The sequence below is a fragment of the Arvicanthis niloticus genome, chromosome 2, assembly GCF_011762505.2.
Source record: "Arvicanthis niloticus isolate mArvNil1 chromosome 2, mArvNil1.pat.X, whole genome shotgun sequence".
In the NCBI taxonomy this organism is placed as follows: Eukaryota; Metazoa; Chordata; class Mammalia; order Rodentia; family Muridae; genus Arvicanthis; species Arvicanthis niloticus.
In genome coordinates this window covers 5,212,056-5,227,152 of record NC_047659.1, presented here as the reverse complement: position 1 = coordinate 5,227,152, position 15,097 = coordinate 5,212,056, and the positions used below count along the sequence as shown (strand labels likewise).

At 51.6% G+C, this 15,097-nt stretch overlaps 1 protein-coding gene across 2 annotated transcripts in view; it reads right to left on the bottom strand.

The window, feature by feature from the left end:
* Col5a1 (collagen type V alpha 1 chain) overlaps window positions 1-15,097 on the bottom strand; it is a 154,001-nt gene that overhangs the window by 73,913 nt on the left and 64,991 nt on the right. For both annotated transcript variants that reach the window (XM_034496506.2, XM_034496507.2), the window contains exons 6-15: window positions 14,359-14,490; window positions 13,704-13,943; window positions 12,811-12,990; window positions 12,203-12,259; window positions 7,031-7,072; window positions 6,789-6,851; window positions 4,714-4,788; window positions 3,440-3,532; window positions 1,330-1,386; window positions 166-219 (exon numbers count right to left, since the gene is read on the bottom strand). In XM_034496506.2, the coding sequence (XP_034352397.1) occupies window positions 166-219; window positions 1,330-1,386; window positions 3,440-3,532; window positions 4,714-4,788; window positions 6,789-6,851; window positions 7,031-7,072; window positions 12,203-12,259; window positions 12,811-12,990; window positions 13,704-13,943; window positions 14,359-14,490 (993 nt within the window). The remainder of the gene's footprint in view (window positions 1-165; window positions 220-1,329; window positions 1,387-3,439; window positions 3,533-4,713; window positions 4,789-6,788; window positions 6,852-7,030; window positions 7,073-12,202; window positions 12,260-12,810; window positions 12,991-13,703; window positions 13,944-14,358; window positions 14,491-15,097) is intronic.

Here is a 15,097-nt window from a genome sequence, read left to right as displayed (position 1 = left end):
TACTCCCTTGGTGAGGGCTAGTGACAGACAACACAAAGAGCTTGTTCTATGGTATGAAGTAACAATTCTTCCTGCTTTTGTTAAAGAAGTATCAGCAATTGGGCCACCAGCAACAACACCAGCATCACCTTCCTGAGAGCAAAGCAGAGGTAGATTCACACATACCTGAGGTCCCATGTCTCCTGGCTCACCCTTCAAACCTCCACTCCCAGGAGGACCCTAAGGAGACAGTATCAAATCAGTGTGTACTCAAACATATGACAGGATGCTGTGTGTGGAGCAGGCAGGGAGCCCGCATCACAAGGCTAGCCTGCCTACCGTGACAAAGGAAAGAACATGAGTTCTAGGAGGCAGAGAGTGCTTAGTAGAACCCAGGAGATGGGGCTCACAGAGCCCATGAAGTCTTAAGAGGTTCCTCTCCCCCAGGACAAGCTGGCTGTCCTTGGAGACATGCTTGGAACACAGTGCATAGACTCCCACAGTGCATAGTTCAAGTTAAGACCTCCTGGGAGACCGGCCTCACCTCCTGGGTGCAGGGTACTGAGGCCAGACCTGGGGGTGGGAGGTAGCCTATATCAAGTCAGCCAGGGGTCCAACGGTATAGGAATCCTGTGTCCTTAGGGTTGGGGACTTAGCTCAGTGATAGAGCATTTGCTTAGCAAGTGCAAGGCTCTGGGTTTGGTCCTCAGCTCTGGAGGGCCAAGAGGTGGCTGTGTCCTTGTAGGGTCCTACTCCTGGTGCCCACGCATGTATTTGGCACTTGGATGACAGCCGAGGGTTCCTGAATCCATAACATCCCTGCTTTGCTGTGAGGCCCCAGAGGAGAACTGAGCTGAGGCACCTAAGCCTGACAGGATAAAACTCCAAACCTTGTGCTTTCCCCAGCCCTGGAGTTACCTTTGACACTGGGACAGAACTGTAAGGAAGAAGACCCCCAAAAGAACAGAGGCTGGCTCCTCATGAGCAGAAAGTACAGCCAGCATAGGTGTAAGGGAACATCTCCAGGCCTCTAGTACAGCCGTCCCCCTACCCCCTACCCGCTGTGTTCCCTGTGATAGAGGAAGTGGGAGGACCCAAGAGCCTGTCCTTCACAGGGAGAGTTTGGAGCTCAAATGCAGAAGTGCGGAGGGAGCACCCCATCTGCCCATCACACTTAAACTGAGGGCTACTTCCCAGGAATCCCCCAATACTTCAGGTTACCTTGAACACAGCCATCCCCCTGAAACATGCTCCCACAAAGGGATGGAACAGCTCCTAGAGGCCACCTGTCTGAGCTGGCTCCCAGCTGGAAACAAAGGTGCTAGTCCCACAGACCTGCCAATCACTCACCATGGGGCCAGGTCTCCCGGTGAGACCCATTGGACCAGCTGGTCCCCTCAGTGCCAGCTGTAAAGGAAAGAGTAGGAGATCAGAAACAGAGCATGGCTGGCCCTGCCCTGGTTTTCTGGATCCTGTTCTATGACAAGCAGTCACGAGGAAAAGGAGCCTAGGACAGAAAAGACTAGACATTCACAGAGAAAGTCTCAGTGACCCAGTTCTGGGCTCTCAGCATCTCCACAGGGAAGCAGTGCACAGAGGTAGACGTCAGTGCTACCTGCTGCCCTACTGTGGACAGGGTCTCCAAAGCCTTCCTCATTTTTATCCCTGTTGGAGTGGTGGACCATCCTGTACCAAATCTGAAATATGGTCTCCCTTCCTGGGCTGGGCTGAAGCCTGTATTTTCCTTGTGAATTTTAGACTTCACTTCTGGAAGAGGCACAAGGTACACTTCAACAACAGGAGCCTTGAGCCCTGGGCTCTCAGTCACGCACTGACTCTCTTCCTTCTTGGTGTGGCTCCCGCTGGCCATCACACAGGCTCAACCCAACTCCCAAAGAGCCGCTCTGTTCAGGGTTACAACCCCCACCTCAGTGCCATGTTAATTTTGGAAGATTATTTTGCATTTTAAGATGATCTGGGGGCTTGGGAGATGGCTCAGCTGGTAAACTGCTTGCCATGCAAACATGAGAATCCGAGTTAGGATTCCCAGTACACATGTAAGAAGCCAGATGTTGCAGCATCTGTCTCTATCCCCAGTACTGGGAAGGCAAAAACAGAAGGCTCCATGAAGCACCCAGCCAAATCAGTGAGCTCTAGGTTTGATGAGAGACACTGTCTCAAAATAAAGCTAGAGGAAATACCCAGCATTCACTTCAGGCCTCTCCACACAGGCACACACACGTGTAAATATATCAACACATGCACAATAATAAAAATATACTTTTTAACATTTACAAATAAAAATATACAAAATTAAAAACATTCCAAAAACTAAACAACAACAACAAAAAAATCAGGACTAGAGAGATGGCTTAGGGGTTGAGAGCATATCTTCTGGAGGACCCAAGTTCAATTTCCATCGCCCACATGGTGGCTCACAACCATCTGTAACTCCAGTTCCAAGGGATCTAATGCCCTCTCCTGGCCTCTGCGGGCACTGCACACATGGACAGGCAAAACATTCACAGGAAAAAAAAATACATCTTAAAAACCAAACACACCATAAAGCCCTTCTCTCAGCTGGCGTCTATTAAAATGCACGTAGATTAAGAGGCTGGCCAGGCAGGCACAGGCCAGCAAACCTAGTCACACATACAGCCCCATCTGACTCCCTTATCCCCGGCTAGCCTGTTCCATGGTAACTACTCAGTACTGAAACTGTCCTTCAACTACCCCAGCACACTCTGGCCATTAACGTCTCCTCTGAGCCGTGCAGAGTGGTATCAATATTTCCCAAACAAGGATTCTATGTTGGCTTTCTCCACACTTCCCCAGAGGACCACCCCCTACCCACCCCACAGGAAGTGGCGGTATCAGGCCAGTCACTGGCAACCAGCAATCTGAAGGCATGTTCTCTAATGATGCCATCTGCAGATATGTTCACTGGGAAAAGAAGACCAAGTGACCCTGGCCTCAGTGTGAGAGATCCTGGACCCAGTGTAAGAACCTTGAGGATGCATGAAAGATTCTAGGTCCCAGAGTGAGGGACCCTGGATCTGGGAACTCTCTCCTAGGATGTTGACTTGCACTCAATCCCAACCCCAGCCCTAAAAGCCTGAGTCAACCACCTGCTGCCCTCCCCCCCCGAACCCTGAGCAGTTCCTTTCCCCATAGTTAGCCCCAAGTGCAGGGCCTGGCACAGAGATGAGTGTCTGCATAGGGCAGAAGAGGCGTTCGCTGGGCCAGACAAGCTGCAGAGGCCCAGAGGCCTCTTACCCCTAACTGTGGACAGAACATCTCTGAAAACTTTCCGTAAGTTTCCCACATTCTCCAGTTGGACATGGAAGACCCAACCTTCCCTAGGTTCCTGACCAGGCAAACTGTGGGACACCCATTCAGCCTCTGCAGCCACCAGGGCCAAGCTCTGTCACATGGGTCCCCAGGGGTCCCCATTACTTACCCTGGCTTGCTGGAGGATAGCCTGGGCCTGGGATTCCTGGGCAGAAACCATGGGGCCCTTAGAACCAGCATCACCACCACCTCCAAACCGGAACTGCAAGAGTAAGATGAAAAGTCACCAGAGATGGGACAGGGCACCTGCCCACTCTGACCCCAGGGCAAAGTGGGTCTCGTAGGCCTTAAGTAAAGCAGAGACTCCCAGTTCCAGAACCTGTGTGCACACGACCCTGGCCTACATGTCACAGCCTTACCTGTCCTTCATCTTGGACACCTGAAACCTGCCCTGTGCCCACAAAGGACTTTGAACCTCCATTGCTCTGCACCCTGATGAATCACAGACCCTCACCACTGCAAAGATTAGCCAAGGGCCAAAGAAACTGGAGTAGGTCCAAGGGACCTGCAGAGGACACCCTGGTTCCATGTTAGTTCTCCCTCAGTGCAACAGGCATCTTGGGGGTAAAGTGCAGTTGGAGCTCTTGTTCTGAGACCCCAGGAAGAGAACATGAGTTCCAAATCTTGCATTCTTTAGCATCGACCCTTGGAGAGGGGAGCCTGCCAACTTCCCACTCTCCCTCATACCAGCTGTTCCAGGATCACCGTACTGAAAGAATAGTGCTATAACACAGTCCTGCGGGCACAGTGCTAAGGACACAGTCCTGAGCACATGGTACTCAGGCACAGTGAGGGAGAGGAGGGTAAAAGAAAATACTTAAGATCAAAGTGGGTGCGGGAATGGTACAGCTCTGTCTGGTTCTACAGCTCTGCCATAGATGTCTAAGAAACTTCTGGATTTTGAATCCTGGAGACAGGCTGGCCTTCAGCCACTCTCTGAGCTTCAAGTCCTTCATCTCTGAATGAATGGCCTGAGGGACCACCCTCCTCTTGTCTCAGACACAGAGAATTTGAGCCTGGGCTTCATTCTTATTACTTAGGATTAACTCCAGTGGAAAGTAGCATCTAGAAGGTCCTAGATGCCATCTGACCACACAGAGAGCTTCCAATGAGGTCCCTGTTTCTCTCCCACCCACAATCACTGGTTGATTCTTTAGGGAGATGGGAGTCTAGCCATTGTCACAAAGAACCTTGCAGCAGGCTTCCCCAGAAGCCTCACCAAGAGAGTGGGATTTTTTTTTCTCCTCCTGGTACCAATCACAGACCAGGTTATATGGACCTACAACAGCTGCAAATACCCACCCAAACCCTACCCCTGGGACACCACAGATCCTTACGCACCTACTCCTTCCAGGACCCCTCACCCCAGTTAAAGATACTCACCGGCAGCATGAGCATGGTTCCTGGGGGACCAGGCAAGCCATCGGCCCCAGGAAGACCTGGGCGCCCAGGGGGACCCTGCGGGCGAGGAGGAAAGAAAACTGGTCAGAGAGACAAAGGGACGGAGTTGAGCAGCAGTGTGAGAATGAGGGGTCAGAAAACAGGCTAGGCAAGCACAGAGCAACACAAGACTCCATCGCATGGAATGTTCTAGAAAGGAGTGACATGATAGGGGGCTGTGGGAATGGAGAGTGAGGCAGCTGAGTTAGATGTAAAAAAAATGAGAGGGGAAAGGCAGGCGATAGTGTCTAGTTAAAGGTTTGAGGGTTGAGAAAGGTGGGGCCAGCTCACATAGCTCCACGCAGCCCCTGCTACCTCCACCAGAACCGGGACTGAGAAGTGGAGCCCCAGGCTCTCCTGGCTGAAAGAGGAAGACGTTCATCCCTCATCCGGTCCTCAGCTCTGCCTGTGGTCAGGGACTGGAGGACAGGATAGAGCACCCACTCCTTGGACAGACCCAGAGAAAGGTGCAAAGAGAAAGACCACCCATGGGAGCACAGTCAACCAGAGCAACTTCAAGGATGTTCAGGAACATTTTTAAAACCTTGGCTTACAGGGTCAGAGGACGTGACAGAGAGATCAGACCTCCTTACACAGTGAACACAGACTGAATCCAGCTAGCAGGGACACCCACCCTTACAACTTATATTGATAGTGGCAAGTTTGGAGGACCCCAGGCCAGAAAAGTCTTTGGCAACTGATTTTGCTTTGCTATTTTACAGAGCCAGTGAGGGGACGGCTCAGAGGGCATTTAGTTCCCTGACCACCATAGCCACCTGCTCTTCCTGCTACCCCTGAGGCCTGGTCACCCTGACCTCCTGCATATCTTCTACACAGTCACCTGCTCTGGGATCCAAAGCCCAGGCTGCCAAGAACATTGTGGCAGGTGATCTCACTGCCTGGCCCTGTCTGCTCTTCTCCTCTCTCAGGGGTCATCCAGCCTTGGAAAATAAGCCCTTTTTACAGCCTAGATGGTTAATAAAAAGGGTTTGGCACAACCCTGTAAGTGTCTAACTTATGGTGCTCCCCACAAAGCTGGCTTGTCACCTCTCATTCCATGTCCTCTCCTCCCATCCTTCCCTCAAGGTTGGTCATTCTCTATGACTGACATCCAGAATGCTTCCCAGGCTTCCCTGTATCTACAGGCACCTGACCTTACCATCCACCCAGCATTGCCCAAACCATCATGAAACCCCGAGTGCTGCTTTGAAGGGACCCCAGCCAGCGGGGCATACTACAGGACACCCTACCATGTGACCACACCATAAGCTGCCTTTTCACTTCCTGCTTGAATACCTTACCATGCTTGCTGGTCCAAGAATCAGGGACAAATGCCTGTCTTTACATAGGGTAGTTGTCATCTACAACTTGGCTGACTGATTTTTAATGATAATATTCAAAAGGGGGAGAAAGGAAAGGAGAGAAGAAGGGAGGGAGGGAGGGAAGGAGGGAGGGAGGGAGGGAGGGAGGGAGGGAGGGGCTTAGAAACCCACAGGCTTCAGAGCATGAACCCACCACTATCAGAAGAAGCTCACATCCCCATGGTGTGGCTTACATCCCACCCAGAACAAAGCTCCCCAGCCAGTGGCTTCATCTCTAATAAGAATGGTTACTGTGAGAACTCATGCAGGTCAGCAGTTGCTCCTGGGAGGCACAGAGGAAGCACCCAAGCTGTCACTTAAAATGACTCTTGGGACCACAGACGTACTATAGAGCCATTGCTTAGAGCTTAGGGCTGACTGCTGGCTGCCTCTGGACCCAGGTTGGTTCTTATGCTCCTAGCACAGGGCCATGTGACAGTCAAGCCCATAAAGATCTGAGGGGGTGACATGGGATGGCCCTGGGGAGAGAGTTAATTTGAGGAAGGAGAGGTTGTTCTTATTGTCATTTCTACATTGAAAAACAATCCAGGAGCCAGAGCAGGGAGGAAGGAGGGAAGATAGGCTAACGGCAGGAGGAATAATACACAGACAAGCCCCAGGGTATATGGTCTTGGAACTGAACTGGTGGCCTCTTACCCTTTCTCCAGGGTCACCCATTTGGCCAGTAGGACCCGTAGTTCCTGGAGGTCCTGGAAGACCCTGGAATTAAAAATAAAGTCAAGACAGAGTTTCAGACCTGGCCTCAGGGCAAAGACCTCCTCCTCCTCTAGTTAAGTGAGAGCAGAAGCAGGGCAGGGAAGTACTCAGCTGGGTATCTCCCCTGAGACCCCCCAACAGTTCCTCCCACAAATCAGATGGTAATAAAAGCAGACACTCACAGCAGGGCCTTCTGGGCCAGGGGGCCCCTCTATCAGCATTCCCTGCAGAGAGGAAGAGAAAGGGGGCATCTGAGATCAGGGGCCCAACCCAGCTTCCAAACTGGGTCAGCAACAGTCCATAGATTTACAAGAGTCAGCCAAGAGGTCAGTCAGGGCTGCTCGGCCTCATGGGCAGTGGCCTGTGCTGGGAGAACACTCTGACTTTGCATTTCAAGTCACAGCAGACTCCAGCCAGTGATCAGGGGCCCACAGACTCCCCTCAAACACAACTCCTGTCTTTCTTTGCCATCTACCTGAAGAGTATCCAGCTACCCAAGGGCAGAATGGACCCCAGGCCCAGGCACCCAGGTACACAGATGAAGGATACGGAAAAAGCAAGGAGGGCTGAGGGTAGTCAGGCCTCCTGCCTAGGCAGCAGAACACTCAGTCCCCCTCTCTGCCCAGCACACTGCTAACATCACTTGACCCACAACTGACTTCTTCCCATCATTCCTGGGCCCTTGTTCCATCCTGCCACTAGCCCTTGCTATGTCCAACCCCCAAAGGAGGACAAAGCCTCCTATTGTCTATTGGCTCTGTCTTGAAAGGAGGGCTTTTCTGCTCTGGGATCTGTAGTTCTGGATGTCTTCTTTCAAAAAGTAGCCCCCCCCCCCCCCCAGATTTCTTTTGGTCTCCTTACCTCCACCCAGAACATTCTGAGTGTTCTGAGTCTCACATATTCTTTAGGAGAGAGGATCTGGGCTAGAGGCACGAGGAGGGGGAGGGGAGCAAAATCAACACAAGAGGCCCATGGGGCCGGTACTCAGGAGTCTGGGCAGGCTTTGGTTAGACAGATGCAAGACCCTGTCGTGACACTTGCATGTGTGCAGGCTAGCCACGTGTGAGACAGGCATAGTGTCTCCCTATTCACTCTCAAGACTGCAGGAATAATGGAGTGGATGGCTGGAGGCCTTGGCCCTGGGCCAGGTCCCTTTCTAGTCTCCCAGCCAAAGGAAACTTAGAATGGCTATTCTCCTGGGACAATGGATGCCAGAATGCCTCAGATGTGTCTTTAAAAGCACACAACTCTTGTCAAACTTGAGCTTAGTCCGGACAAGTAAAAAGACCTTCTCAAGTGGAGGTGTGAGGCCCTGGCAGGCTGGTCATCACAGCTAAGGAGTGGGGGTGGGTGAGGTACAACTGACCAGGGGCTATAAAGTACCCCCCCCACACACACACACACACACAAGCCTTATCCACACTGCCTATGAGGTCCTCTGGTCACTGGGAAGCTGTCATGTTTACACAGATGCACTGAGGAGAAATGTTTGTGCGTACGATGTACAGAGAACGCATCCAAGCGGCTCATCTTCCCACTTCCCATTTCCTCTGACAGGCAGCTGGGAAGACTCAGAAGTAGGGAAGGGAGATTAAGGGGAACCACTGGCAGGGCCCAGGAGACAGCAGCTGTCTTTCCAGATACACACACTGTTGTTCTGCAGAGCGGGGGCAGCGTTGCTGGATCTCACAGGAGGCCAGACCTGGATCACCCCGGGTCAGAATAAAAAGGAAGGCATGTAGCTGGAGGAACCAGCCCTGTCCCACGGCCTTCTGAGGCATGCTATCCCTACTCTGTACCTTACCAACCCACCTACCACTAAACGCACCTGGGCTGGGAACTACAGGATATGGGCACTGTGGCTTATAGGGCTGCATTCGCTGGTGACCTGTCAGAAGTAAATTCAGCTACCCTCACTAACTCCCAACACAGCCACGCAATGCTGCCCCATGTTCACACAAAGAAAAGCCGTGACACTGGTGGCAGACTCAGCTCTTCATTGTATATACGTCAGGAATGTTAAAGCATCCTGCTTAAGGGCTGTAGAGATCGCTCAGTCAATAAAGTGTGTGAGCATGAGAACCTGAGTCTAGATCCCAGTATCCAAAATAATAATAATAATAATAATAATAATAATAATAATAATAAATAATAATAATAATAATAATAATAATAATAATAATAATAATAATAATAGCAGCTAGGCATGATGGTGTGCGCCTGTAACTGGAGACTGGTGGGGCCCTGGAGCTCACTGTCCCAGCACTCTAGGCAGCTACTGAGCTCACAACCATCTTAATTCTAGGGGAGCCCTCTTCAGGATGCCGAGGGCACCTGCACATACATGGCAGACACGACATATTAATTTTTTTTAATCTTTAGGAATTGAGAAAGTCAATTCACATCTACCTACCTCTGGCCTTTACATATGTGTACATACATCCACAGGCATGCACTGCACATATCCATACCAAAATGTACACACACACACACACACACACACACACACACACACAGACAAAATGAAAAGCTCTGCCATTTTGTTTCTTTAAATACATATGGTTAAACAAAACTCAGAAACAGAAGACCTCAGGCTTGGCCAAACTGAAGGTGGTTGTTTACTTTTCACTCTGTAGCCTAGGCTAGCCCAGAGCTCAGATTCTTCTGCCTCAACCTCCCTGGTATCAAAGGTATGTACTGTCATTTGCAGTTCCCAACCTTAATGGTGGTTCATCCATCTGCTAAGCAGAACTAAAAGCAATGACAGAGTCTGCCTTGCACGCCTAAAGTCCTGGGATTGAACTTCAGCACTGTAGTTACTGGGTATGGTCCATAATCTCAGGGCTCAGAAGAGGAAGGAAGAAGAAACAGGAGTTCAAACTCATCCTCAACTATATACAAGGCCAGCCTGGGATACTTAAAACATGATCTCAGAAAAGGATAAACCAGGAATGGCTTGGGGTTCAACAGGTAAGAGGCATCGAGTCAGGACTTAGTGATCCCTGACTCCAGTGTAGGCTGACACCAAGGATACTGCTGGATCTGCCTCATCTCAGCCAAGCCATATCTGTCCTTTTGAGGAAACCCTTGTCTTGCTGACAAATGAGAGGGGCTAAACCTCAGTAGGAAAAGCCTGCCAGGTCTTCCTGGATGCCAGGTCTTCCTGGATACAGGGATGGACCGATTCTGTGCCCAGCACTTGTAAACTCATTCTGCGGGACAGGTATGGGGATACCAGCCACCCCAATACAGGGCAGGGTATGCACCACAAGTCCCCAGGGCCTCCATCTGTTTATGTATGGCTAAGACTGTGAAGACATCTGGTGATTCTCCAGATTGACAATTCCAAATGTTTATATTTCTTTCCATGGGGACTCACCAAAGGCCCTGTGGACACTCTGAGGAAGCTGGGAAGAAGCAAGCATCAGGAGGGGGTGGGGGGCCCTTCTGTAACTGCCTCCAGATGGCTTTGCTGTCCCCAGAGAAGAGGAACTGGACCATCTAAAGATGGGTGTCTGGCAGACAGCCTCTATGTTCTCAGTGCTGTCTCTGGCCCACCCTCGCCCACAGCCTCCTTCCGGACAGCCTTCTAGTGGGACTCTCTGCATGCCACTCTACTCCCAGAACTGGGATGCCAACTTAAGCTTAAGTAAACCTTATTCAAAAGTACGACCCAACCACTTCTGAAACTGAGGACCGACCTTGAAGCCCACAGAGGCTCAGGTGCCTGCCTTCTCTGGAATCTCACTGCCCTGACGCAGGAAAGATTCACCTATCAATGGGCCGAAAGTGGTGACCAAGTTCACCTGGGGCCAAGCCCAGTTGAGGTGGTGCTCTAGAAAGGTCCAGCATAGTAGAGAGGCCATCTGTGCTGCAGCCCTCCTCAGGTGTGAAAGAGAATAAGCCCCAGATATGTTTCGGGGGATAAGTCTGCTCCAGTCCCTTAAGATGGTTCTCTTCAGGACTTTTTCTTCTCCCATGAGCATGAACTTAGGTTGAGATTTCTCGTGGGGTTGAGCAAAAAGCCCCCGGGTTGGGCTAACCTTACACTCTACACCCTTTGCTGTGTGCAATCCATGCCCTGATTTGTGCCCTGATCCTACAGCCTCAGGTAAGGATTCTCTTCTTTGGACCCACAGAGAGATCTAGAAAGAGATCTGGGAAGAGGATTTGTGTCCTCAGGCTCACTGCCAGGGGAAGCCAGGGGCACAAGTAGCAGGCAGAGCCCTTGGAACCAGAAAGAGGCTTCCATCCAAGGTTCCCCTTGGCCAGAAGAGGGAAAGCCAAGGAGCTCGCCCTGGCCTACTGGCCTTCTAAGCACTGCCAAGCAAGGCTCTTTTCCTGCAAGAGGGTAGCAGCCCTATGAGGCTGGTTCTCTTTCCTAGGAAGCCCCAAAGTCACGTTATAAACTCAGTCCCAGGAGCTGGTCCTGGCAGTGGAGCAGACAGCTGTTCAGCCTTGCAACAGCCATCACTGGACAAGTGCTTCCTCCCTTGGGTACTCACAGGATGCCAGAATGGATGACCTCAGTGGCCAGCTCCTCTGGACAAAGCCGATTCTGAGTCCACATTCCCATGTCCACCAAGCCCAGCCCAGCCAATCACACGGCTTTCTGTTGTTTGGGGCCAAGGCCCTGACCTTCGCAGCTCTGAGACCCAAACAGGCGGCAGCACCTAGCTGGACAAGGCTGCCCTACCCAAAGCCAGGCTTCCACAAAACTCTGACCCAGGAGGGCCATGGATTGCACATGATCACACATTATCTACAGGCCCTTGTGCTAACTTACCCAGGATTCCACTGCCTAATGACATGGAGCCTTACTCAAAGGGGATCCTACCTCAAAGCTGCTTACATTCCCTTGGCATGGCTTCGGGTCTTTCCTGTTGCAGCATAAAAGAAGCATAAAGGGCACAGACGGCGAAATCCGTAGTTAACCACCCACTGCCTGCTACCTACACGAGGAATTTCCCACCCAGCCCTTGGCCCAGCTTCCCTCTCACAGTTTGTGTCCCTTCTTTTGAGGAAATCTCTGCAGAGGTGCTCTGACCAAGGTCTAGAATATTCCCTGACCCCTAGAGCCTCTCCCAAGAATCTGTGATACAGAGAATGTAGAGTACATGGGGGTGGCCTCTTGTATGGCCTGGTAGGCAGACGGTGGGACCCATAGTCTGGTCACACCCTACAAACTATCATGAGCTTGGCAGAGGACATCACAGCTCAGATACACACACACACACACACACACACACACACACACACACACACACACACACCCCACCACCACCACCACCACCACCACCACCACCACCACCACCACCACCAACAACAACAACAACAACAACAGAAATCCTTACCGGCTCAATGATGGCTGGTTCTCCCTTTTGCCCTTTCTCACCCCGAGGTCCTCCAATCTGGGGGGTGGGGTGTTGTAAGATTCCAGAGGGAAAATGGGAGACAAAAAGGGAACAGAAAATCCACATGACACAAAACTTGTGCAAAACCAGGGTTCTCCCTGCAGTTAGGCACCTCTCCTCATGCCCGGAAGGAGGACAGCAAGCTGGAATAGACCTCCCATGCCCACCACTAGCCACATACACATCACATAGTCAGGCAACGAGGCACAGATGAATGTAATGGAAGTCAGAGAGGCCACTTTAAAGAATGAAGCTCAGCCAGGAACGGTGGCATACGCCTTTAATCCCAGAACTTGGGAGGCAGAGGCAAGTGGATCTCTGAGTACCAGGCCAGTCTAGTCTACATAGAGAGTTTCTGGACAGCCAGGGCTACATAGTGAGACCGTGTCTCTAATGAACTAATTAATTAATTAATTAATTAATAATTGAAATACATGGCAGGCCACGTCACTCTTGCCTCCCTCAAGTCACCTTCAGACTTCTAGAAATGCTGGCCCTTTCCCACTGCCTAGATGCTCTGACATGCAGAGAGAAGCTGAGTCTCTTACCCCCTCATAGATGGTGTCCTGGTTAGCTGGCATGCCTGGCCCTATCTCCGATGGAGAGACACTGGAGTCGGAGTCAGGGTCAAAGTATGGGTCATAGTAGTTTTCCTCTAGATTCTTGATGGTTTCCTCAGTGAACTCACCACCCAGGTCATCCGTACCTTCCCCTGGAGATGGAGCTGGCTGCAGATTAAGGGAGAGAAGTGGCAGGGTCACTCATGGAGGCCAGCCACATGCAGGCTCTGCCTGGAAGGTTCTGAGCCCCGCTCTTCCTGCATATAGCAGCCAGAGGCCCCACTACCGAACATCTAAAGCTAAAGCCCATGGGGGAGTCCATGAGGGAAGACCTGTGGCCCCCACAGCCTCTCTGCACACCTCTCAGCCACCATGGGGATGGTTCCTCAGACTACCTAAGACACTATAATAAGCCAGGGCAGGAAGGAGCAACTGTGTCCCTCAGAGTAACTTCATCCCTGGAGAGGTCTGCATTCAGTTGCTGATTAGAGTTTGCACAGTGGAAACTGAGGTTATTTCTAATAGTGAAGAACACAGTGTCCCATGAGATTTACTCTGGTGAAATGGGTAACCACCAACGATGTTCATGGGTGGAACTCCTGCACCCCAAAACTACAGTGTTATCTGAACTACCCTGAGAGCAAGAACACAGAGCCCACAGAGATATTCTACCCATTTTGCAGGGAGAACTGAAATAAACTCAGGGAAGCCAATGGCTTCTAAAACCACACTCAACCCTGCTACAGAGGACTCGGGAGTCAGGGTGTGATGTGTGCACAAAAAGGTCGGTTCTCAGCAGTGACCCAGAGCCACACAGCCTTTACCCTGTTTCCGCCCCTGCCCCTGGATCAATACAAGCAGGAAGGAAGGAAGGCAATTACATTGGAGGTGTTGGAGGTAACGGTGGTGCTGGTGGGGACCTCGGCCCCTGAGTCAGGGTTGGTGGGCTGGTCGGGGTTCTCCACACCCTCGCCATAGCCAAAGTCTTCATATGGGGATGGAGTGTAGTAGTCATCAGTGGGCACATAGTCATAGTCCCCGATCCCTGGATTGTCCTCCTTGCCGGCCGTGTCACTCGTCTCAGGCACTGTAGGGGCTTCGGGTGGGGGCTGGGTCTGCTCCTGTGGGCAGATGGTAGAAGGAGGCAGTCAGGGTACCTGGATCCAGGACTTCCCAAGTTCCCACGCCAGCATCCTTCTAGTACAAGAGTGAACAGCAAAGAGTGAGAATGGAGTTCAGCCAAGGCCCTCGATTCCTGGAAGGCAGAGAAAATGAGGGAGGCCGCCATTGCGTGTGCACCAGGTACCAAGAGTGCCATGAACTGATGGAGGACCGCCTAGTGACATACCGGGAAATGTCCATGGGGCGGTCTCTCACCCTGTAGCCCAGGCTGGTCTAAAACTTATGCTTATCCTACTTCAGCTTCCCAAGGGATAGAATTACAAGTATATGCCACAATGTCCACAGCCTTTGTGCTCAACCCTGAGGCCTGGAGGGACCAGGAACCTCCCCAGCCCAGCCCAGTCCAGACCAGACCTCGGGAACCTCCGTGGTTTCTCTGGCGGCTTCCACTGGCTTCTGTGTGGGGGAAGGCTCCTTTCCGGGGTCTTCAGGGTCTTCATAATATGGGTACTCGTAGTAATAAGTCTCACCGTCTCCTTCCGGGTACTGAAGTCAACGGTGCCACATGGAGAAGAAAACAAATGTCAACCTGTCAACCACCTTGCCTCAGCTTGGGTGGAGAAGTAGATGCCATGAGGCACTGTCAGGTACCAGGGCTCCTCAGATGGGACTCTCCCCTCAGCCGCTCCCTGAGAAGCTAAACAGGCCCTAGAAGCCTAGCATGGGGATGGATGACCCCACACATCCCTGAGAGAGGTCAGCAAAAGCTGAGCCCTAAAAGTGGTTACATCTGACCCATAGAAATCAAACCCAGACCAGCAAAGTTGACCTTTAGCCTCAAAACATGGGTCCTCAGCGAGAGGGGCTCACAGCCACTCTCAGGCACTGTCCTCAAATACAAACCAGGGACCTGGTGGGGGCTGGAGGAGGGCACAGGGGATGAGGAGAGTGACCCAGCAGAGTGTGAAATGGAGAGAGGGACAAAGGGGACAGACATGGCTGCCCTTCTGAGTTGCTGCTACTCTGGGAATCAGGACCACTATACAAAGGGTTGTATATAAAATACAACTGAGGCCACAGCCTGAGGGCAAAGGGCACCTGTCTGTCTGCATTCATTTAAGGATGTGTGTGGAGGGCTAAGGGACACAGTCGA